At 49.6% G+C, this 25,816-nt stretch overlaps 1 protein-coding gene and 1 long non-coding RNA gene across 11 annotated transcripts in view; one reads left to right on the top strand and one right to left on the bottom strand.

Moving 5' to 3' along the window:
* The window catches only part of rfx6 (regulatory factor X, 6), a 128,889-nt gene extending 122,434 nt beyond the window's left edge, over window positions 1-6,455 (top strand). For all 5 annotated transcript variants that reach the window (XM_072499409.1, XM_072499412.1, XM_072499411.1 and 2 more), the window contains one exon: window positions 6,262-6,455. In XM_072499409.1, coding sequence (XP_072355510.1) covers window positions 6,262-6,455 — 194 coding nt within the window. The remainder of the gene's footprint in view (window positions 1-6,261) is intronic.
* Window positions 6,103-25,816, bottom strand: part of LOC140410789 (uncharacterized) — an 84,090-nt gene continuing 64,376 nt past the window's right edge. For 3 of the 6 annotated variants that reach the window (XR_011940741.1, XR_011940739.1, XR_011940738.1), the window contains 4 exons: window positions 16,772-16,834; window positions 10,846-11,066; window positions 8,313-8,453; window positions 6,103-6,697 (listed from right to left, as the gene is read on the bottom strand). This is a non-coding gene — a long non-coding RNA (uncharacterized lncRNA). Of the gene's footprint in view, window positions 6,698-8,312; window positions 8,454-10,845; window positions 11,067-16,683; window positions 16,835-25,816 lie in introns of all 6 variants that reach the window. The other 3 variants (XR_011940743.1, XR_011940740.1, XR_011940742.1) reach the window with 2 other exon arrangements.

The following is a 25,816-nucleotide window of genomic DNA, read 5'->3' as shown; positions in this document are numbered from 1 at the left end:
TTACCGACGGGACAAGGCGGCGCGTGCGGGCTCCGGGGTCCTGGGGGAAGGGGGCGCGGGGCGATCTGGCCCTGGGGGGTTCCCCCACGGTGGCCTGGCCCGCGATCGGGGCCCACCAATCCGCGGGCGGGCCTGTGCCGTGGGGGCACTCTTTTCCTTCTGCCTTCGCCATGGTCTCCACCATGGCGGAGGCGGAAGAGACTCCCTCCACAGCGCATGCGCGGGGATGCCGTGAGCGGCCGCTAACGCTCCCGCGCATGCGCCGCCCGGCAATGCCATTTCCGCGCCAGCTGGTGGGGTAACAAAGGCCTTTTCCGCCAGCTGGCAGGGCGGAAATCAGTCCGGCTCGGGCCTAGCCCCGCACAGTTAGGGCTCGGCCCCCCAAGATGCGGAGGATTCCGCACCTTTGGGGCGGCACAGTGCCGGACCGATTTGTGCCGTTTTTGGCGCCGGTCGGCGGACATCGCGCCGATACCGGAGGATTTCGCCCAAGGTGTCAGAAGTGAACTAAGCGCGACAATGAAGGTACTGAAACCATCAACAAAGCTCAGTTTGGAGGGCAATCTCACAGAAAACTGGAGGAAATTCCAGCAGCACTTTGAGCTGTATTTCACAGCAATGGACTTGCATGTGCAGTCTCCATCTTTCTTCATGTAGCAGGGGAAGAAGCCCTTGAAATTTATAATATATTCATGTTTGAAAGTGATGAGAAATTTGTTGAAAGTATCAATGGGAAAAGTTTACTGTAGCCCTAAGAAAAACATTACGTATAAAAGATATCAGGCGGGATTCTCTTGTCTGCCATTAGCATTTTCCTGCATTGCACCCCCATTCCCGCAGCCGGCCAATGGGCTTTCCCATTTGGGCCACCCCGTGCTGTTGGGAAACGGGCAGGTGTGGGTGCGCTGCGGCGGACTGGAGGATCCTGCCGACGGAGAACTCCGCAGACATTTTTTTACATGCATGCAAGGCAGTGACAACATTAGTCAGTATGTAACTGAGCTGAGGAAACAAGTTAAATCGTGTGAATTTGGAGAGCTGGAAGAATTACTCATCTGAGATAGACAAATTTTCAGGATCGCAAATGATGCTCTGCGTGAGCAACTTTTGAGAGAGGTGAACCTCATGCAGGAGAAAACAGTAAATATCTACAGAGCAGCAGAGACCACAAAACGCCAGATTAAACAGATGACAGAAGTTGGTACGCCGCATACAGCCAAGCAGAGTTACCTGCAGCTAAACAGAAACAGGGCTGGGGAAAAGCAAATCGACAATTTAACGGTAAAAAGAATAAAACTGCAGTCAAACATTTAAATGTAGTCGATGCAGAACAGACCACTTACAATGCAGTTGGCCAGCCTGCGGAAAACAGTGTAAGAACTGTGATGAACTAAATCACTTTGCTAAGATGTGTAAATCGAAGTAAGTGCACACAATTGCAGATGACGACTCAGACACTGAATCTGAACTTTTCATTGATGCAGTAACAGAAATTTCTAAAGAAGATAAATGGATTGCCATCATGGTGAATTTCAAGCTTGACTCAAGTGCACAAGCAAATGTCATTCCCATACGCTTGTATTGTAAGATAAGTAAAGGAGAATTGTTAACTAAAAAAAAAGAGAAGCTGTGTAATTACACGGGTGAAGAAATTTCTGCAAAACAACAATTCACATTTAAAGTGAACTACAAATAAACAGTCTCAAGCACTTCCTTTCTAGTGGTGAAAAAAGATGCAACACCCTTTCTTGGAATCAAAGCTTGTAAAAATCTGAACCTAATCAAGAGAATAATGATTATCACCTCTGATGACATGCTGAGTGAGTACAAAGTTGTGTCCCAAGGGTGCCTGAAAGGAGATCACACCATCAAGACTGATGAAACTGTGACACCAAAATACACCCACCCAGGAAAATACCAGAAATGCTGAGACCGACTGACTGCAGAGTTGGACAGAATGGAGAAAATTCACATCATCAAGAAAATTAACGAACCAACAAAGTGGGTTAATCCAATTGTAATTGTTAAAAATTCAGGTGGGAATCTGCGAGCATCTCTGGATTCCAGAGATCGAGACCTGGCAGTTCAAAGAGAGCATTATTAATTGCCCACAGTAGAAATCACTTGTAAGCCAGCAGATGCTAAACACTATTCAGTTATGGATGCGAGTTCAGGCTCCTGGTTGGTCAAGCTGGATGAAAGCAGCTCCTATCTCTGTACCTTCAACACATCATACGGGTGTTACAGGTCTTTACACTTTCCTTTTAGTGTTAATTCAACTCCTGAGGTGTTCCATAGAATAGCAAAGCAGCTGTTTGATGGGTTAGAAGAGGGTGTGGAAACCTATATCAATGGTGTGCCACACAAGAAGAACACAACCACAGACTGAGGCAGGTGCTGGCAAGAGCAAGAATTCATGGGATGAAATATGTTATTAATAAAGTTAATTTCCTTCATGGGATGAAATATGTTATTAATAAAGTTAATTTACAATAATGGTGTCCATCATCCTGCAATATAAAAACAAGACAAAGGTGCCAACCTACCCATAAAGACATTTTGGACGAATTACAAAATTGTTAAGGCTATTGACAACATCTCTGTGGAATGGAATGAGGTTACTTCACTCAAAATGTATGGTGTGTGGAGGAAGTTGTGGCCAGATTGTGTTAGAGTCAAAGGTTATGTAACCTCCATTGAGGAAAGTCAAGAAACAATTGTAGAAATGGGAAAGCAAATTGGATTTGAAGAGCTAAACAATGTGGATGGTGCAAAGTTGCTTGCCTCTCATGCAGACATTCTCTGAGATCCTGAAAGAAATGGAACAACAGAGGGATATAGAGGGGGAGGATGTTCAGGAAGAAGACATTTAGCTCAGAATCACTTGGTGATGCCTTGAAAAAGCTTGAAGATGCAACGGCCAGCTTTGATGAAGAAGACACTGACGGAGAGTATAGTTCAAGAATGCATTAGCAATGCAGCCAACTGCCATTGAGTGCTCTGCAGAGAAAAGACAAAAATGCAGCTGTAACTTATAAAATCATTTAAAAACCTAAATGCAAATAACCCTTCAAAGGATACTACAAAGAATGCAAATATTTACTCAAAAAAATCTTCTAATGACCCTTCAAAAAGGCCTCCCAACCTCCAATAAAACCAACCTCCACAATTACACAAACATTTCCCGAAGGGAGACACGGATTCACAGCATGGTAAGTACACAAACTTCATGATTTCCTGGCTTTCTTACAGTAAGATAAATTTATTGTTGCAGTTTTCTTCATTTTCTTAGCTTTATAATGTTAATGCACATATCTGTGTGCAAACATATCTTCCAAAAGCCTTCCTCCAAAGTTTATATCATTGTACCTATGTGAACGTAAACGACAACATGGGCACAGAATCTCACATGAGTCGGGAACCAGGGGCGGGATTCTCCGACCCCCCGCCAGGCCGGAGAATCGCCAGGGGGGGCGGCATGAATCCTGCCCCGCCACCCCGACGCCAGCTGCCGGATTCTCCGCCGCCGGTTTTTCGGCGGGGGCAGGAATCGCGCCAGTTGCCCCCCCGCCGATTCTCCGCCCTGCGATGGGCCGAGTGGCCGCCCGTTTTCGGCCAGTCCTGCCGGCGTATATTACACCAGGTCCATACTGGTGGGGCCTGGCTCTGCAGGCGGTCTGCAGAGTCCTCGAGGGGGGCGCGGGGGGATCTGGCCCCCACGGTGGCCTGGCCCGCGATCGGGGCCCACCGATCCGCGGGCGGGCCTGTGCCGTGGGGGTACTCTTTATCTCCGCACCGGCCGATGTGATCCTCCGCGATGGCCGATGCGGAGACGAACCCTCCCGCGCATGTGTCGGGATGCCGCCAGCACACACTGGCGCTCCCGCGCATGCGCCAAGTCGCGCTGGCCGGTGGAGGCCCTTCGACGCCGGTTGGCATAGCGCCAAGCCCCTTCCCCACTGGCCGGCGGGGCGCAAACCACTCCGGGGCGGGTCTAGCCCCTGAAGGTGCGGCCCGTCGCCGGAGGGGTTCACGCCACTCCGTTCCACCGGAGTTGCCCACCCCTCCGATTACGGCAGAATCCTGCCCCAGAGGTCACCAATTTCAGTTACTGAAACTAAATTTCAGACATTATACTTTCTGTCAGTGAGCAATTATTTTGCTCTGGAAGCTCAATTAAGTAAAATTTTGCAATAGACTGATGTGCAAGATATTTGGTGACTGTCCATCAATACTTGAACGTTCAAATGATTCATCTTTTTCAATGTTCTGGTTGTAAGTTTTCTTCACTTGATCACTTCCGTAATGAGAATGATATCTGATATCACTTCATAACTCACCTCTGGTTTCTTGCCTGAGTTATCATTTTTCCTGAATCATAGCTGGAAGCATGACCGACAATCTGACTATAGGAACAGCACAACAGAGCCAGATTCTATCCTAACCCAGTATCCACACAATTGCATTTTCCAGAAGTGGGTCACAAGATAGTAGTAGGAAGTAGCACTTCTGACTGTTTTTCTCTCCTTAGCAAATGTGCTTGGCAAAATTGTAGTCGTTGTAAAAGTAAAGTCGTCATAGTTCCAGATGACCATAGGCTCCCCTTTGAGGGGGAGAGCTGACTGGTGGTGATTTAACCTGAGGGTCAGCACACATCAGGCGAAAAGCAAGGTTGAGAAGGTGGGGCCTTCATGATTAACCTCAGCCGGTACAGGGAATTGAACCCGTGCTGTTGGTCTCACTTGGCGACACAAACCAGCTGTCAAGCCAACTGAGCTAAACAAGCCCCCATGTAGTGGTGTACTGCAGCTCTGGCACACCAAGATACATTCCTCTTCAATGTGGCATCTTTCAGTTCCTAATGATGTTATGGTACAAAAATTGATTTTTTTTTTCCTATTAACTCTAAAATCTAGATACTTATGTTTACAGTTACCTAATTAGGGGCTGGTTTAGCACAGTGGGCTAAACAACTGGCATGTAATGTAGAACAATCCCCGTACCGGCCTCCCCGAACAGGCGCTGGAATGTGGCGACTAGGGGCTTTTCACAGTAACTTCATTGAAGCCTACTTGTGACAATAAGCGATTATTATTATTATTAGCTTTGAAATACTAAGTATATAACGTGCATTTATTTGGCAGATAAACGAGCAAATCTCCGTCGAAGAGTTTATTTCATGAATGTAGTGATATTTTTCTTTTTTTCTTGTTGGTTACAACCTGTATCCAGTCTCAGACAGAATTACTTGTTTAGAATTGCAATTGTCCTTGAATAACATCAAAGACCTGCTGATTTGTGTTTACCTCGTTTTGCTTTGCGTACCTTCTTTCATTTGACATTTTGAAGGATTCCATTATAATCATATTTTTAAACATAACTGAGATTTCTGGCAGCAATAAAAATGAAAGGATGTACAGAGGTCTGGTCACATTTTAGTAATAAAAATATATTTACTGCATTGAATAGTTAAGTGCCATGTTTTATTGTTCATGACAATCCTGAAGGGCCTCATCCAAATGAAGTTCTTAATCTTCTGGCCGAACATTAACCGTAGCAAACTTCCTTGAAGTTCATTCCGGAAAGCTTGTTTGATGATGTTTGTATTATATATATGTGACTGTGCGATATAATAATGGCTCATAACCTCCAGTTTAAATAATGCCATATTTAGTCGCCAGGGAATCAGTTATTTTTGGTATCAAAAATTAAATTATTCCGCATCATAAATAATCATAAGTGCAGAAAAGGCCATTCGGCCCATCGAGTCTGCACCGCCCTACTTAAGCCCACACTTCTACCCTATCCCGTAACCCACCTAACCTTTTTGATACTAAGGGCGATTTAGCATGGCCAATGCACCAGCATGTCTTTGGACTGTGGGAGGAAACTGGAGCACCCGGAGGAAACCCACATGGCACAGTGGTTAGCACCATTGCTTCATAGCTCCAGGGTCCCAGGTTCGATTCCTAGCTTGGGTCACTGTCTGTGCGGAATGGCCTCCTTTTGCACTGTAACAAGTAAATAAATAATAGAGCTAAGCAATAATTTAACTTAAAGTTTCAAGGCAATTTGAAATAATCAATTTCAGGACAGACAGTACACCGTAAACAACTTTACTAAAGAAGTATATCATAACATTTTCAACAAATACTTTTTACAGTTCTCCGAAAAGGAATTGGTTTTGAGAGGAAGTACTTTCTGGGATCTACACCATAGTATGTTGGTAATTATAGTCCTTATTTTTTTTTTTTTTTGCAGCTTCACATATGCAAAGTGTGATTTCTTCATCTTCTTCCCAATGCATGTACAGCAACAACTCGGGTCAATATAATTCTCAGGATACAATAGATGCCCACAGACAACCTGGGGAGGTGACGAATATGGTATCATCTCTACCCCCAATCAACACGGTGTTCCTGGGGTCCACCGCCGGAGGGACAGAAAGTATTTGACTATGCGTTCAAAGCTTCAAATTATCAAATACGAAGCATATCTCAAACAGATATGCATTACTGGAATCATCTGAACAATGTTCCAGGCGTTTTACTGCAATCAGTAAATCCAAGAACTGTGGGGATGACTTGATTGCATGCTACACTACTTGCCAAACAGAAAATGGCATCGCAGTGTGGAGTGCATCTATGTAGACTTTACCAATGCCAAAAACGAAGAATGTTGCTGAGAATCTTGATTTCTGAAAATGAAACATAACAAGTTGGACATATATTAATCTTGAAATAGTAAACTTGTAATATTCAGATTATAATTATTTCTAATTAAAAAAAAACAAAAAAATAATTATTTATCACTACTTGTTATATGCTGCAATCATTTCTATATCTAATTATTAGTTAATGATGCAATGTCACTTGTTATCGGATATTCATTGATGTTGCGTATTTATTCTAGCTGGAAACCTTCTGTTTATTTTCTGTAAAGTTTGATTATGTCTGTCCCTTTGGTAACGATGAGTAGACCTCCTTTCAGCATATTTATGCACCAACACATTAACAATAATCTCAGTAAATGTAGTTGCGAGTTATTTTCCTTGGGATAGGATCTTCCACAATGGCAACCTCAGCAATGTATGCTATAAATGTTGCCATTTTGCATGTCAATCTCACTGAACTTATTCTAATGTTTCCTGGTTGGTTTTCCTGATACTAGCTAGATGTGGGTGTGAGGCTGAGAGCATTAGTAAATGTGAAGCAGCGGAATGTTAGACAGGGGTGTGATCCATTGAGCAGGACCGTGATGCAGTGAGTAGGAAATGGCATTTTGAAGGTGAGTTCACTGGCCTTCACTACCATTGAACTTTGTGCGGCCCTACAGTCAGGTCCTTGGGGGAATCACACTCCTTAAACTGAGCTGCTAGAGGGCGGCACGTGGTGCAGTGGTTAGCACTGGGACTACAGCGCTGAGGACCCGGGTTCAAATCTCGGCCCTGGGTCACTGTCCATGTGGAGTTTGCACATTTCCCCCGTGTTTGCGTGGGTTTCACCCCCACAACCCAAAGATGTGCTGGTTAGGTCATGTGCAAATTGCCCTTTAATTGGAAAAGAAAAAAATTGGGTACTCTAAATTTATTTTTTTTGAATTGAGCTGCGAGCTCTCATTACTTCCTGGAGGCCTTCTGGTGCCCTGCTGAAACATGATCTCTTTTCTCCTTCCCACCTCCTGGACCAAGGCCTCCAGTTCCACATCAGAAAACCTGAAAGCCTTCTCTTTGGCCTGCTGCTCCATTGATGCACATATTCTTGCTCTGAAGCACTTTTTGATATAGTACCACCAGCTATTGCAAACTAAATGTATCCCCCCTCCCAAGAGGTGTTGGCTGCCTTTAAGAAATCTTCCAAATGCTAGCCATGCAGCCAACTGGACACCCACTGAGTATGTAGCCAGTCAGCAGCACTTGGCTGAACCCCACGATCATTGAGCAGGTAGCACAAAGTTTTCACAGGGCCTGCATCACTTTGACTGAGCATGTGGTAATCTCACATTCCAATCCCCACAGCAAACGGACTTCATCCAATTTTTAATCCCTTGAATTTGATATTGCTTCCAGCTAGTGACAAACTGTTGTTTTCGAGTAGTAATGTGACTGCAGAAAGAGCAGTTGCCCATTTTTGCGTACTGAGGAATTTTCCAATAACTTCTGACAGATCCTTAAAGTTAGATTTATCTGTTGTCTCGTGGTGTCTGTCTAATGTCCCTTTATTTTGTATTCATGTCAGAACTACTGAGGTGCATGAGATATTTGTATTATAAACACAAAAGCATTGTTGTGTTTCATTTCTAGGCAACTTCACCTGAGCAATTGAGGTGTGCTGCCTCAGATCGCAGATAAATATACACACAAACGTGTACACAAATATCAGAAGTATAAAAATCATAGCCTGTCAAGCTGAGTGACAGTATCCCATCTTCTATTTTCTCCACAGGCAGGAAGTCTGATAAGAAAAGAAAATCTTGCATTTATATAGCACCTTTTGTGACCGCAGCTATCCCTCATTCAATGCACCTAACTTGTTCATGAAAAATGGCACGTTGAACAAAAGCGAGCCAAGCAAAAATAACTTTCCCATAAGAAAGCATGTAATAAGAGGGTTAGATTCCTGACCTGTCATTTTTAAACGAGAAACTTATTTAATGTTTTTGAATGTAGTTAATGTACTAAGTAAACACAGAAATACATGAATAAGTAACAAGTAATGACTTACCAAGTGTGCACCAAATGCAGAAACGTGGATGATTAGTCCCAGCATGCTGTGACACATCCGATCACTGACCTAACCACTTGGACCAAAGATTTTGGTTGTAATGAAGTCTTGAGTGTGGAAATCGAAATACAGGGGCGCGATTCTCCGACCCCCCACCACCGGGTCGGAGAATCGCCGGGGGCTGGCATAAATCCCGCCACCACCGAGTCCCGAATTCTCCGCCACCAGAGATTCGGCAGGGGCGGGAATCGCGCCGCACCGGTCGTACCCACTCCCGGCGACTCTCCGGCCTGCGATGGGCCGAAGTCCCGCCGCTGTCAACCCTCTCCCGCCGGCGTGGATTAAACCACCTTTTGAATGGCGGGACAAGGCGGCGCGAGTGGGCTCCGGGGTCCTGGGGGGAGCGAGGGGCGATCTGGCCCCGGGGGGTGCCCTCACGGTGGCCTGGCCCGCGATCGGGGCCCACCGATCCGCGGGCGGGTCTGTGCCGTGATGGCACTCTTTTTCTTCCGCCTTCACCACGGTCTTCACTATGGCGGAGGCAGAAGAGACCCCCTCCCCTGCGCATGCATGGGGAGGACGTCAGCAGCCGCTGATGCTCCCACACATGCGTCGCCCGGCGAAGACCTTTCGGCGCCGGCTGGCGTGGCGCCAAAGGCCTTTCCCACCAGCCGGCGGAGCGGAAACCACTCCGGCGCGGGCCTAGCCCCTCACGGTGAGGGCTTAGCCCCTAAAGGTGCGGAGACTTCCTCACCTTTGGGGCGGCCCGACGCCGGAGTGGTTCCCGCCACTCCATTACGCCAGAACCCCCCGCCCCGCCGGGTAGGGGATAATCCCGCCCCAGAAGACCCATTGATTTTTGATAGGGCCAGGGAATGCTTGGTCTTTGCTCAGAATTGTATCTAAAGACATTTTGCATCGACGCCTGGACAGATATACATTTTGCGTACCCACAAATGGCCCCTGATGTCACAAGCAGTGAAGTAGTAGGACTGGTGCCCACCTATGGGTCTAAACGTAGACCGCCTCAGATCACCAACATCAGAAAAAGCAAGACAAATGTAATCCGACCAGTTATTGCGCCATCAGTCAGCACGCGATCATGAGCAAAGCAACGGAAGGTGTCACTGACAGTGATAGGCAGCATAACCTGCACACTGACACTTTGTTTGGGTTCTGTCATAGCCACTTGCTCCTGATCTCATTATAGTCCTGATCTAAAACTGTACAAAAGAGCTGAACTCAAGGGGCTGGATTCTCAGCCGGCGGGATGCTCTATTTTGCTGGCAGCCCGGGGGTTTCCCGACGGTGTGGGGCTGCCCCACAATGCGAAACCCCATTGACCTGCCAGCATAACGGAGCATCCTGCCGGTGGGGTAAAACAGAAATGTAGCGCAGCGGAGAGTAGAATCCAGCCCAAGAATTGAGGTGAGAGTAACTGTCCTTGACATCAAGGCAACATTTGACAAAGTTGGGCATCATAATGTCTGGGCAAAACTGGAGTCAATGTTATTAGGCTAAAATCCTGGAATCTCCAAACAGCACTTTGTGTGCACTTGCATCAGATAGATTGCAGCAGTTCCATCACACCATAATCTTGTCAAGGACAATTAGGGTTGGGCAACAAATGATAGCCTGCTAACGATATCCAAATCCAATGAGCAATTTTTAAAAAATCAAGCGAGCTAATTGAACAGCATGTAGAGGTGGATTAAAGAGCACTTTACCAATGCCATAATGCCCACTCTCTAAAGATGCTTTTTAAAAAAGATCTAATAAATTAGATTGAGCTCTGAGCCGGGAATCTCTGCATAGTCAATGTAGTATTTTTCACAGCTACATCTCAACCAGACATTTAAATGGATGATTGACTTCAACTGATTCCCCTGTAGCTGTTAAGCTTTCAAAGGAACCGTTGCTTAAAGGATCTTCCACAGGTACTTACTTTGGATTGAGTGGCACATAAATATGTGAAATAAAAGAATCAATGAAATAAGCAAAGTCAATTCTTTCAACAGAATATGCATAGTCTATCTCACACACACGGAGCAATTTTGAGCCCTCTGTCCATTAGAAAGTCAGCATAGGCTCAAAATCCAGAGAGAAGCGAAAAAGGCCCTACCTTCCATTCATTTTGAGGGGCTCCTTGCTTTAAGAGAGTCTGGAGACTGACATACAGGCATCGCCTCTGATGTCCTCCTTGCTGGGCTACTGCTCAAATCGCTGCTGATGGAGTGCCCATCCTTACTGGGAGCTGGAAAGTGGGTGGAATGAGGTGTATATTGATGGTCACCACTGGTAACGACTGTGAAGTAACTGGGTGGGTTCCTATGAGAGAAGAGGCTGCAAGGGCAGAGTTTGTGACTCAGGAATGGCTTGCCTACCTGCCGCATTTCATTTAAATATTTCTTTATTCTCCTTTTTCACATTTTCTCCCAAATTTACACCCACCCACAGTAAACAATAATCAGTAATAAACAATAATCAGTAACAAATATATCAATCCCCATATCAATGACAACGATCTCACCAAACCCAAAACATTCACCCACTGTTCACATAAACAACTGACAAAAAGGAAGCAGGAATCACCCATGGCCACCATTAACACCCATCGCCCCCTCCCACCCCCCCCAACTAATGTTCGATGTTATCCAATTCTTGAAAGTGCATAATGAATAATGCCCATGAATTGTAGAACCCCTCCATCCTTCCCCTCAGTTCAAACCTAACCTTCTCAAGAGTCAAGAATTCCAACAGATCCCCCCAGGGCACAGGGTGGAGAGGCTGCTCTCCGACCCATCAGGATTCGCCTTTGGGCGATCAACGAGGCGAAGGCTACAACATCTGCCTCTGCACCCATTTCCAACCCTGGATGGTCCGACACCCTGAATATGGCCTCCCGGGGGCCCAGGTCCAGTTTCACGTGCACCACTTAGAAATTACCGTAAAAATCTCCTTCCAGTAATCCTCTAGCTTTGGACAGGACCAAAACATATGAACGTGATTAGCGGGGGGGGGGGGGGGGGGGGCCCGCAACGTTCACACACATCTTCTCGAACCTGTATATATCTAAACATTTCCCCCTGCTCCAGCCCATACTTCGCTTCCAGCTCCTTCAATCCTGCAAACTGACCCCTAAGAAACAAATCTTTTAGTGTCTTAATCCCCCTTCTCCTCCCATTTCTGAAAATTTCAATCCCACCTCCCTGGCTCAAATCTGTGGTTCCCCCGAATCGGCATTTCCCTTGACCCTGCCCCCAACCCGAAGTGTTGGCGAAACTGCCTCCAAATTCTCAATGAAGCTATTATTACCGGACTCCCTGAGTACTTCCCCGGGGCTATCGGGAGTGGCGCTGTTGCTAGTGTTTTCAATCCCGACCCCCTGCACAAGCTCTCCTCCATTCTGACCCACTGGGAATCCACCCCTCTTATCCAGCTCCACACCTTCTCCACATTTGCCACCCAGTAGTAATACATCAGGTTTGGAAGACCCAACCCCCTGCCTGCCTTCCCCTCTGTAGTAACACCTTTCTAACTCTGGCCACCTTCACTCCCCATATGAACAACGTAATCCTTCCCTCAATCTCTCTGAAAAAAGCCTTTGGCAGGAAAATCGGCAGGCATTGAAAAATAAACAGAAATCGTGGCAATATGTTCATTTTAAACGCCTGTACCCGACCCGCCAGTGACAGAGGGAGACCATCCCACCTTGCCAGAGCTGCTTTCACTCTCCCCACCAAACTAGAAATGTTGTACCTGTGGAGCCCCCCCCCCCTTCCCCCCACTCCTGGGCAACCTGCACCCCCAGGTACCTAAAGTGAGTCCCTGCCCTACGGAATGGCAGCCCCCCCACCCCTGCCCCCACACCCAGCCGAGATACCACAAAATACTCACTCTTGTCTAGATTCAGCTTGTACCCCGAGAAAGACCCAACACAACAGGACCCCTGACAGGATGGAAGCAAATGACAGAGTCAGGGGCTCCGCCCTTTTAGCTGGTATTGCCGAGTGCAGGGTTTGATAGGCTGCACCCATGTGATCCTACGGTCTCCATGGCACTAGGAGGCGCCATTTATGAACCGCAAAGGATGCCATTCCCTCAATGTCAGGATTATCTGTGACCACATGATGCAAATCATGCAGTTGTGTGCCCGTTTTCCGGGCAGCATTCATGATGGTTACATCTTGGGATGCCCACATATCCCAGACGTCTTTGAGGGAGAGCGCTGTCTGGAGGGATGGCTCCTCAGGGATAAGAAGTACCCAATAAGGAGGAGGCTGATGATGCCAGTGTGCAGGCCACAATGTGAGGCATAGATGTGCTACACTGAAGCTGGAGCCTCAACGAGTGTGCTGGTGGAGCAAGCAGTCAGACAGCTGAAGATGCAGATCGGGTGCCTGGACCTGTCCGGGGGTGCATCCAGTTTAGCTCCCAAAGGGTGTCCCACATTATTGTGGTCTGCTGAGCTCTCTACAACTTGGAGCTGCAGAAGGGGGATCCACTTGGACCCGGAGGAGATGGAGGAGCCCCACATCTCCTCAGAGGAGGAGGCGGTTAAGGAGGGCGGTGAGGGAAAACCCATGGAGGAGGAGGAGGAAGGACCTGGGATGATGGCCGGGTCTGTATGGGCCATCAGGCTAGGGACGCCTCATAGCCTCCAGGTTTGGCGTCAAGTAATGGTGAGTAATCTCAGCATTAGTGTGGTGCCCAATTCCATGGACAGGGTGCGAAAGCCATTGGCCGAACTTTGCAGATGATTGAAGACGACTTGCATTGAGGACAGAGCCTTGCTCCTCTCATCCTCAGAGATATGTCTGACTCCTGTCTGACATAGAGCTGAACATGTCCTGCTCAGGAATATTCTTGTCATAGGGTTCAGAAACGCAGAATATGCTCTCATTTGCTTCCATCCTGTCAGGGGTCCTGTTGTGTTCTGCTAACTAACTTCCGGGGTGGACAGCCTTTTAGCACTTTGTCAGCCATTGGAATCCTCATCACTGGAGTACAGTGGGTGCTATGTGAGGCTCAAGGGTTGATGCCAGTGGTGGTTTTGGTGTCTGGTGGTGAACAAAGTATGTTTTTTTAAAAAGTGCTACATTACAGTGGTGCCCTATCTTAACTAGTGCCTGTGATTTCCCATGCTCACTAGATCCCTATAGTTTCCTGTTCTTCCTCTCCTCAACTGAGCGGTCAGTATCTACGCTGGTGGAGGTGTAGCCATCTGGGATGGCCACTTACAACAAGAAACATGGACGTTCGCAAAACCTAAAGGAAAATGTGGACAATGTAAGATTCAGTCAGGCACAAAGCCTGAATGTACATTTGTGAGTAGAGAATCCAGACAGCATCGAAACCCCCAACCGATTAGCATTTAATGGCCCATCTCCGTAAGTCAAAGGACTGATACTCAGGTAACCAATACAAACCCAGACACATTGGCACCACTCCCTTTACTCAGGAAGCATAAACAGCAAGGTCAATGACCGCTTAGGACACGCCCAGCCATCAAGGCACCCGTCCCTTTATTGGCTCAGATCGAAGGCAGTGATCGAGAACTGCCCAATTAATTGGGGCCAAACCTAAGGACCACCCAAAAGAGCGCGAAAAGATCCCCCCAAGGATAAAGAGAGACACTGCCATGTGTTCAAGCTCTTTTGGACCTGGCGCTCCGGCAACGTCTAACTCCAGCTGCAGCACCACGACCAGAAGCAAGTCCAAGTTCAATGCCCGCTACCAGACGGATGAGCCTAGCTGAACAGCAGTTACTTCTCCAGACCCAGCAGATCCAGATTCGAACAAAGGCCACTGTTCCTCTGACCTAAGCCGGGTGCCTGAAGTTAAGAACAGGTTGTCATAGTTGTTAGGTGTAGTTTAGCTCGTAGTGTTTATGTTGCATGTGTAAGTTAACCTTGTGTGTAAATAAAGTACCATTGATCTTGAACTAACTAACTGGTTGTTTGGCTCTTTGATCGATACCCGGTTGAACCTTGTGGTGGTATCATTTGATACCTGGCGACTCGGAAAGCATATCATATCAATATCTAGATAAAAGAAGGGCAACCTCATTGACTGCCATATTTATAGCAAGTAAAGATAGCAACAGAGGGTGCAGGTGAAAGCTGTGACACCTCTTTTGGGGGTGAGATTGGAGATAATTCCCTCTGACCTGCTCTGCATCATCCATGGGACAGGAGAATGATCCGGGCTGGTCTAGGTGTCTGTCCAGGATCTACAGCTGAGGTAGCGGCACCAGATTTATTAGCACTTAACTAACACGGTGAGTGATAGTTCCAAATTTGCTGATGGCAGAAATGCTCAGATTTTATCTCCCTAGTTGGATGCACAGAGATGAGAAGATTCCCAGCTCCATGATCCTGATCTTTAAAAATGGCTGCCTTGACATCATGGCTGGGATTCTCCGAGCCCGCGCTGGGTCGGAGAATCGCCGGTGACGCGGGAAATTCCCGCCATGCCGCTGCGACGCCGGGACGCAATTCTCCGGCGACCAGAGAATCGGCGGCAATCGTTCCTGCACGGTCAACGTGGCACCAGTCGGGGGCCGCTGAAAGAGGTCCCCGCGGCGATTCTCCGCGGTCGATCGGCCGAATTCCCGCCCAGTTCCGCAAGTCCCGCCGGCGTGGTTCAAACATGGTACCACCCGGCGGCAGCTCGGACCCACGGCCACGGTGGCCGTCCTGGTGGGAGGGCGGGGGGATCTGACTCTGGGGGAGCCTCCACGGCATCCAAGCCCGCGATCGGGGGCTACTGATTGGCGGCTCCCACGATCTGGAGGGGGCCTACCTCCTTCCGTGCTGGCCCTCTGTAGGGCTCCGCCATGTTGCGGGACGCCGGTGCAGAGACAGCCACCATGCGCATGCGCGGACCCGTGCCAGCTGTGCAAGGCCGCCTTTCACCGCCGGAGCAGCGTGGAGCAGTCCAGCGCCGTGCTGGCCCCCTGAGGACTGCTGAACCTCTGGGCCAGGAGGCCCATTGACGCCGGTGTACACCACTCCGGCGTTTACACCGGCGTCAACACTTGGCCGGGATTTTGAGAATCCCGGCCCATATTTTCAGTTTGTGGGTGAAGGGGTTAGAATAGCAGTTGGGGTGGGTGACCTGGGAAGAAGCGAGGATACTGCTGGGCAGTTGGCCTGCTTCGAGGCTTCGAGGCTGTGTCAACAAATAAAATAAAAGCGATTAACACATATTAAAAAATGCCTCCAGCACTCACTCCTCACCCCGCCCCTCATCCTCCACATGGTCCCATGCTCTATGCCGAGCCATGCCCTGTACACAACCGTATAACCCCGGATAGCCTCTATGCCAATCTTTGCTGCTTCACCAACCTTTAGAGCCCCTATGCTATCAGTGCCACTCCACAGTCCCCACCCAGCTTACATCTGTCATGATAATTCACCCAGTATAATTCACCCAAAAATCTGTCCTGGTCCACCCACGTCGACGATACCACCAAGAAAGCACAGCAGCGCCTATACTTCCTCAGGAAACTAAGGAAATTTGGCATGTCTACATCGACTCTTACCAACTTTTACAGATGCACCATAGAAAGCATCGTATCAGGCTGCATCACAGCCTGGTATGGCAAATGCTCGGCCCAGGACCGCAAGAAACTTCAGAGAGTCGTGAACACCGCCCAGTCCATCACACAAACCTGTTTCCCATCCATTGACTCTATCTACACCTCCCGCTGCCTGGGGAAAGCGGGCAGTATAATCAAAGATCCCTCCCACCCGGCTTACTCACTCTTCCAATTTCTTCCACCGGGCAGGAGATACAGAAGTCTGAGAACACGCACAAACAGACTCAAAAACAGCTTCTTCCCACTGTTACCAGACTCCTAAATGACCCTCTTATGGACTGATTTCATTAACACTACACCCTGTATGCTTCATCTGATGACAGTGCTTATGTAGTTACATTGTATATGTTGTGTTACCCTATTATGTATTTTCTTTTATTCCCTTTTCTTCTCATGTACTTAATGATCTGTTGAGCTGCTCGCAGAAAAATACTTTTCACTGTACCTTGGTACACGTGACAATAAACAAATCCAATCCAATCCAATCCAGTATTCACCACGGGCAGCCCTAAGGACCCAAGCAGAGATTAGTCAAAATAAAATTTTAGGAAGCAAAGTTCCAAGTATCTATTTCAAATTTCTCTGCATTAATAAAGATCTCTCACATTCATAAAAAATCTATTTACCACATTTGGATTTTTTCAGCTAAATAAAGCCTGAGAACAATAAACCATCTTCAACTGCTTCATCAATGACCTTTTCTATCAAAAGGTCAGAAGTGGATGTCGCTGATGATTGCACAATGTTCAGCATGGTTCACAACTCCTCAGATACTGAAACAGACAATCCCCATATGCAGGAAAACCTGGACAACATTCAGACTTAGGCTGATAAATGGGAAGTATCATTTGGACCACACACATGCCTGGCAATGACCATCTCCATCAAAAGAGAATCTGACCATCGCCCCTTATATTTAATGGCATTACCATCATTGAATTCCCTTTATCAACCGTAAGGATCCTCCAGTTTAAACCCTGTTTGTTCCCTGCTCCCTTTTATTTTGTTTACTATTACAATTTTGATTCATGGATGATTAATGGGCCTGTGACTTTAATGCAGCCTTTGCCTTTAATTCAAGCAGGAGAGATCAGGAAGAGATCAGTTTGATTGATGGCCAATGAACTGGTTCAAAATTGCCCATAATGGTGATTGGTTCTGACTTCTCTGGAATGTTTCTCAGTGTGATCAGGCTAGGGTTTTTAGTTTCACTTTCGGTTCTGAAGCTGGAAGGTACAGCTCTGATTTTCTATCTGATATGAGGAAATCTCTAAAAATTCAGTGCAAGATCTCTTCACTTACCCCAGCAAGGCTGGATGTCATTTTATTGAAACTGAAAAGGATTGAGATTAAATCTTGGGCTGGAAGCTGGATTTGACGCTAGACAAAGGGTCTTAACAGAGAAGTAAACTCAAAGGTGGACCTTTGAGTTGAAGGTCCAGTGTCTCTCCAGAGGAAATCCTACTGCTTGTGAGTACTGAATGAATGTTACTGCAAGAAGACCATCACCAACTATACACTGGTGGCTTCGATGAATCAGTGTGCTGGGAGGAAAGCCTGTTGCAAAGAATTCAACATTGAAAGCAAGGACTCTAATCCTTTTTACCTTAAACATTATTTTACACATTTCCACCCTTCTTTGTCTGTCTTGTGTGTGTGAGTAGAGGGGTGGGGCACTAAAAGAGGGGTAGTAGGTTAGCTTACCATTATTCCATTGCAATTACTTCATATTTCATCCTTATTTCTGTTATAAATAAACAGTAATTGTGTTTTAACCTACAAACCTGGTGACTGTAGATTATTGGACAGTCAAGGGCCAAAGGATTTGGGAATTTTTATATCAATATTGGTTAATTCACTTGTGTTGGGATTCAGGACCTGTGGGGCTGGAATTGACCGCACACTAGCCTGGGGTGTCATAACACAAAACCCTGGGGGATTACCATGGACCAGAAACTAAACTGGACAAGCCATATAAATACTGTGGTCACTGGAACAGGTCAATGATTGGGAATCCTGCAGTGAGTAACTTACCTGTCTGTCCACCAACTACAAGGCACAAGTCAGGAGTGTGATGGATTGCTCTCCACTTGACTGGATGAGTGCAGCTCCAACAACACTCAAGAAGGTTGACACCATCCAAGACGAAGCAGCCTGCTTGATTGACACCTCGGGCGAAATTCTCCGTAATCGGCACGATGTCCGCCGACCGGCGCCAAAAACGGCGCAAATCAGTCCGACATCGCGCCGCCCCAAAGGTGCGGAATCCCCCGCACCTTGACCGGCCGAGCCCTAACCTTCAGGGGCTAGGCCCATGCCGGACTGAATTCCGCCCCGCCAGCTGGCGGGAAAGGCCTTTGGTGCCCTGCCAGCTGGTGCGGAAATGACATTGCCGGGTGGCGCATGCGCAGTGGAGGGAGTCTCTTCCACCTCCGCCATGGTGGAGACCGTGGCGAAGGCGGAAGGAAAAGAGTGCCCCCATGGCACAGGCCCGCCCGCGGATCGGTGGGCCCCGATCGCGGGCCAGGCTACCGTGGGGGCACCCCCCAGGGCCAGATCGCCCTCCCCAGGACCCCAGAGCCCGCCCGCGCCGCCTTGTCCCGCCGGTAAGAGAGGTGGTTTAATCCACGCTGGCGGGACAGGCATTCTAGCAGCGGGACTTCGGCCCATTTGGGCCGGAGAATCGCTGGGGGGGGGCCCGCCAACCAGCGCAGCGCGATTCCCGCCCCCGCCGAATCTCCAGTGCCGGAGAATTCGGCAACCGGCGAGGGCAGGATTCACGCCAGCCCCCGGCGATTCTCCGACCCGGTGGGGGGTCGGAGAATCTCGCCCCTCATCCATTACCTTAAACATTCACTCCCTCCATCACTGATACAGTATCAGCAGTGTTTACGATCTACAAGATGCATTGCAAGAATTCCAGAAGTCTCATTCAACAGCACTTTCAAAATAGATCACTAAAATGTAGTGGTCAGCTATAAAATATTCAAAAAGTCTAATGGAATCTGAGAATCATAGAATGATGCAGCATAAAAGGAGGCCACTCAGGACATCATGCTTGTGCCAGCTCTTTAAAAGAACTATCCAATTAGTCTCATTCTCCTGCTCTGGTTAAACCGTATCCGGAATATGAGCACCACACCTTTTAAAGGATATATATTGAGCTTGGCCTTGCAGTCTTGTGTTCTCAGTCAGGTTGCTGCTGTTCCACATTCCCTTCCTCAGCTTGAATAGAACAGCTGCGGCTTTTGCAATACATGTGCTGTGTTTAACATCAAGTGACAGATTGCTGGTGATTGTGAAGCATAGAGATGTGAAACTATAGTAACCTCCAGTGTCACATTGCTAATGCTGATAGATAACGGTATGGAAACATCCTTGATCGTGACATTTATCTTCTCAATGCTGTGGGTCAAACAAAATTCTTTACAGGCATGAAAGAGCCCGTCCATTTGCCACTGAAGGTTTTCCTTGGTATGGAATGCTAGTGGGGAATTGTCAGTGTGGTCACGGAGTCATGACCTCCTGGGCATCCATACCTCTGCTACAAGGATATCTGCAAGTGAGAAATTGAAATGGCATCCATTGCCACTGACAACTGGGAGGCAGTTCCTGACAGCCGTGACCTGTAAAGGCTGATTGTTTGGATGGGTGGTGGTAAGCAGCAAAGTTCAGCTGGCTGAGAAGAGTCCCAGCGAATTGGGCATCTTTTTAGCCCACTGTCTTCCTCTGCAGTAAATGTAGCGGAGACTGCCCTGTCAGAGTGGCATTCCTGAGCCACGCCAGGTGATGCCTAACACAGAGTTGAGCACCACGGTGCAAACCATCATCATATGACTAACACTGATTGACCGTGGAAAGAGTGCAGCACAGAATCACCAGGATCTTACCGGGGTTATGTAAATTGAGATAACATAAACTAGGCTCCTTTTCCCTGGAACATAGCAGGTAAATGTAAATAAGTAGTTAGTGGAGATTTTTAGGATCTTGAAAGACTTGGTAGGGCGGAGAATTTCAAATGTTATCCCCTTGTTCAAAAAAAAGGGACTAAAAATAAGCCCAGCAACTGCACGGCAGATATTTTAACTTCAGTGGCAGGGCAACTTCTACAAAAATAATTCAGCGTGAAGGGCGGGTTCAGCGATGATACCTCTTAAAACTGAATAGTTAGCATGCCACAAGAGTAGTTTTACATAAGTTACTTTATTGAGGATTGAGATGAATTATAGGACTGAGTAATTATTATTAACCATGAAACATGTATTTTTAGGACATAGCAGTAATAAGCAATTGAATGGGATTTACGATAGCTAACTTGTCCGGAAGGACATCACTTCTGATATCTTGGGCGGATTCTCTGATCCTGAGGCTAAGTGGTGATGCTATCGTAAACATCGTCGCGTTTCTCGACGGCATCAATGTGGCCTCAGGAGCAGCGATTCTTACCCTTACAGGGGGCCAGCACGGCACTGGAGCGACCCACACCACTCCAGCTGCCGATCCCCGGCGTCAGATGTGCGCCGCGGGTCTGCGCATGCGCAGTGGGACCGGCACCTGCAGTGGGACCAGCGTCAACAGGCACATGCGCAGTGGCTCCCTTCTCCGCGCCGGCCCCGACGCAACATGGCGTAGGGCTACAGGGGCCGGCACAGAACAAAAGAGGCCCCCAGCTTGAGAGGCCAGCACGCCGATCGGTATGCCCCGATCGTGGGCCAGGCCACAGCGGAGGCCCCCCCCGGGATCGGACCCCCACCCCCTCCCACCAGGCTGCCCCTGGATGCATCCACGCCAAGGTCCTGCCGGGTAAGAGCAGGTGTGAACGGAGCCGGTGGGATTCGGCTTTTTTTGTGTGGCCGCTCGGCCCATCCTGGGCAGAGAATCACCGGGGGGGGGCCCCATAGAGTGGCCCATGACCGTGCCGGCGCCAATGGCACCGATTCTCCGCTCTCCAGAGAATCGGCGGACCGGCGTCGGGGCGGCTTGCCGCAATTCGCAGCCGTCCAGGCGATTCTCCGGCCCGGCCCTGGGGTGAGAGAATCCCGCCCCTTGTCTTTGTGAATGAAACAAATGCAAGAAGCTGGTTTTGCTGTCCTGCTTTTCACAGACAATGAATGCACAGCAAATTACGAGTAAGCATAGCTGTTAGGATGAGAATCAATCATGCGCTGCTTGCAATTCTATTGGGTGAAGTTTAAACACTGGTTACAAACCTATTGGATAAGTTTAAACGTTTCAGCTTCAAGGATTGGATCTCGTCCAACTGGGGTGGGCTATTGATTTTTGAACGTTGTACAAGTACTGTGTTCTGAGGACTTCCGGGTGCGGCTATGCAGAGCTAAGTCGCAGGTTCGGCAGCTCCAACTTGGAACGGACTTTTGGGCTTTTTACAGGGCCCCCAACGGAATTTTTTCAACATTTCCTGGTGTGGGAAGAAGACTGCAACATTCCCCCGACAGTGTCCCCCAGGAATGGTATGTCTCTTGGTTACCAGACCCGGCAGAAACAGTAAAAGGTTTGGCTGTAGCTGCAGGGGAGACAGGGGCCTCTTCCAGCATGCAGGCGGGGGAAGGGAAAGCTTAAAGGCTTCAAGCTGACTTGAGGGCCTTTATTAAAGGTGATTTCTAGCAGCAGAGGGAACAACTGTGAAAAGATCTCACCAAGGCCATTGAAGAAGCGGGGACGAGGCTTCCGGTGGCTGCCATGGAGGAGTATGACTCTCGTCAGGAACGGACTCTCAGACCTTTTTCAGGAGTTTCTACAGACTTTTTGGGGCAGATTGGTGAAGCGAACACTGCCAAAAGGATTCCCTCTCGAGACGTCCGGTTGAAGCTATGCGGAGCTAAGTCGCACATTTGGCGGCTCCCGCAAAAACAGACTTTTGGGCTCTTTTCAGGGCCCCCAACGGCACTTTTTCGACGTTTCCCGGTGTGGGAAGGAGTTAATAACAGCTCCCCGTCAGTATATGGCTTCAACTAGGAGCGGGGCGACAAAAAAGGTGGTGGTGGACCCGAAGAAGGGAGGGAAGAAGGACAAAATGGCGGTGGGCAGAGACCAGGCAGCGTGGAGGCAGTGGGCGGAGGAGCAACAGGGTGGTATCCAGCACTGCCTCAGAGAGATTAAAACAGACCTGCTAGAGCCGATGAAGGATTCCATTGATAAGCTGCTAGAGACACAGACGGCCCAGGGGGTGGTGATCCGTGAGGCTCGACAAAAGATCTCTGACAATGAGGACGAGATCTTAGGCCTGGCGGTAAAGGTGGAGGTGCACGAGGCGCTCCACAAGAAATGGCAGGAGCGGTTCGAGGAGATGGAGAATCGGTCGAGGCGGAAGAATCTGCGGATTCTGGGCCTCCCGGAGGGGCTGGAGGGGCCTATGCGGTCACCATGTTGAACTCGCTGATGGGAGCGGGGTCGTTCCAGGGGCCCCTGGAGCTGGAAGGGGCCCGTGGAGTGTTGGCGAGGAGGCCCAAGGCTAACGTGCCTCCTCGGGCGGTGCTGGTGCGGTTCCATCGGTTCGTCGATCGGGAGTGTGTGCTCAGGTGGGCCAAGAAGGTGGGAGAACGCAGAGGTTCGAATATACCAGGACTGGAGTGAGGAGGTGGGGAAGCGGAGGGCCGGGTACAATCGAGTGAAGGCGGTGCTGCACAGGAAGGGGGTGAGGTTTGGCATGTTGCAGCCGGCGCGACTGTGGGTTACCTACAAGGACCGGCACCATTATTTTGAGTCTCCGGAGAAGGCGTGGGCCTTTGTTCAGGCCGAGAAGCTGGACACAGACTGAGGGTCGGGATGGGCGATTGGGGACTGCAGTGGATATGTTATGCACATTTTTTTGTTCGGGGGAGGGGCCTTTGCATTGTTTTGGGTTTCCTTTCTCTGTGTTTTTCTCTTTCGGGTTGGGGAGGGTGGATGGGGCGGGTTGGGCACTGTTTTGCTTGGTGGTGGGGCCTGGTAGGTGGAGAGCGCGGGCTTATTTCCCGCCCGAAGACTGGGGGGGGTGGGGTGGCGAGGATCGTTTCCCGCGCTTAGAACGGAGGAGGGAGGGGGAGAGCCTGTGGATGGGGAGCGGGAGAGGAGGGTGTGCCACACAATGGGAGGAGTCAAAGGGGAGGCGGGAGTGGCCGGGGTCAGCAGGAGTCAGCTGACTTGCGGAAGTGCAATGGGGGGAGTAAACCAGCTAGGATGGGTCCTAGCCGGGGGGGGGGGTAAATCGAGTGCTGCTGCTAAGGTCAAGGTGGAGCTGGAGCGAGTGGGGGGGGTCGAGATGGGGGTATGCCGCTGTGGGGAACGGGCCGGGTGTGGGGTGCGGGCGCGTGGCTGGCCGAGGAGGGGTCAGGCTAGTCGGCGGGGGAGGGGGGCGGGTAGCCCCCTGATCCGGCTGATAACCTGGAATGTAAGGGGACTGAATGGGCCGGTTAAGCGGGTCCGCATGTTCGCGCACCTGAAGGGGCTCAAGGCGGATGTGGTTATGCTCCAGGAGACACACCTGAAGGTGGCAGACCAGGTAAGACTGAGGAAAGGGTGGGTAGGTCAGGTGATTCACTTGGGGCTAGATGCCAAAAATCGAGGGGTGGCGATCTTGGTGGGAAAGAAGGCGTCGAGCATTGTGGCAGATAATGGCGGTAGATACATAATGGTAAGTGGTAAGTTGCAGGGAGAGAGGGTGGTACTGGTCAATGTGTATGCTCCGAACTGGGACGATGCGGGTTTTATGCGGCGTATGTTGGGTCGGATCCCAGACTTGGAAGTGGGGGGCCTGATAATGGGGGGAGACTTTCACACGGTGTTGGATCCGGCACTGGATCGCTCCAGGTCTAGGACGGGTAGGAAGCCGGCGGCGGCTAGAGTGCTGAGGGGATTTATGGACCAGATGGGAGGGGTGGACCCTTGGTAATTTGCAAGGCCGGGGGCGAGGGAATTTTCATTCTTCTCACATGTCCATAAGGCTTATTCTCGAATCGACTTTTTCATTTTGTGTAGGGCGCTGATAGGGAGAGTAGAGGATACCGAGTATTCGGCAATAGCCATTTCAGACCACGCCCCGCATTGGGTGGACTTGGAGATGGGGGAGGAGAGGGACCAGCGTCCGCTGTGGCGCTTGGAGGTGGGGTTGTTGGCGGACGAGGAGGTGAGCGAGCGGGTCCGAGGAAGTATAGAGAGGTTCTTGGAGACCAACGACAACGGGGAGGTCCGAGTGGGGATGGTATGGGAGGCACTGAAGGCGGTGGTGAGGGGAGAGCTGATCTCCATTAGGGCCCACAAGGAGCGGAGGGAGCGGGGGGGAGAGGGAGAAGCTGGTGGGGGAGATGGTGAGGGTAGACAGGAGGTATGCAGAAGAGCCTGAGGAAGGATTGTTGAGGAAGAGGCGCAGCCTCCAGGCCGAATTCGACCTGGTGACCACCAGGAAGGCGGAGGTGCAGTGGAGGAAGGCCCAGGGTACGGCCTACGAGTATGGGGAAAAGGCAAGCCGGATGCTGGCGCATCAGCTTCGGAAGCGGGATGCAGCTAGGGGGATCAGGGGAGTTAAGGACAGGGGAGGGAGTGTGGTGCGGAGTGGGGTTGGCATCAATGGGGTCTTCAGGGACTTCTATGAGGAATTGTACCGATCCAAGCCCCCACAGGAGGAGGGAGGGATGGGCCGTTTCCTGGACCAATTGAGGTTTCCAAAGGTGGAAGAGGGACTGGTGGCGGGACTGGGGGCCCCGATTGGGCTGGAGGAGCTGATCAAAGGGATAGGAAGCATGCAGGCGGGGAAGGCATCGGGGCCGGATGGTTTCCAGGTCGGGTTCTATAAAAAATATATGGACCTATTGGGCCCGCTGTTAGTTAGGACCTTTAATGAGGCAAGGGAGGTGGGGGGGGCTTTACGCCCGACGATGTCCCGAGCACTGATCTCCTTGATCCTGAAGCGGGACAAGGATCCTCTGCAATGTGGGTCTTCCAGACCGATTTCCTTGCTAAATGTAGATGCCAAGGTGCTGGCGAAGGTCTTAGCCACGAGGATTGAGGATTGTGTGCCGCAGATCATCCATGAAGACCAGACGGGGTTTGTGAAGGGGAGACAGTTGAACGCGAATGTGCGGAGGCTTTTGAACGTTATCATGATCCCGGCAAGGGAGGGGGAGGCGGAGATAGTGGTGGCGATAGACGCTGAGAAAGCCTTCGATAGGGTAGAGTGGGGGTACCTGTGGGAGGTGCTGAAGAGGTTCGGGTTTGGGGAGGGGTTTGTCAGATGGGTTAGGCTGTTGTATGAGGTCCCGATGGCGTGTGTGGCCACAAATAGGAGGTGGTCCGAGTACTTTCGGTTGCACCGAGGGACGAGACAGGGGTGTCCCCTGTCCCCCCTGCTCTTCGCACTGGCGATTGAACCCCTGGCTATGGTACTGGGAGAGTCGAGGAACTGGAGGGGTTGGTGCGGGGTGGGGAGGAGCATAGGGTGTCGCTTTATGCAGACGACCTGCTGCTGGATGTGGCGGACCAGCTGGGAGGAATG

Source organism: Scyliorhinus torazame, chromosome 4, assembly GCF_047496885.1.
Source record: "Scyliorhinus torazame isolate Kashiwa2021f chromosome 4, sScyTor2.1, whole genome shotgun sequence".
Taxonomy (NCBI): domain Eukaryota; kingdom Metazoa; phylum Chordata; class Chondrichthyes; order Carcharhiniformes; family Scyliorhinidae; genus Scyliorhinus; species Scyliorhinus torazame.
Note: the sequence above shows the minus strand (reverse complement) of the source record. Positions and strands in the feature narration are given on the sequence as shown.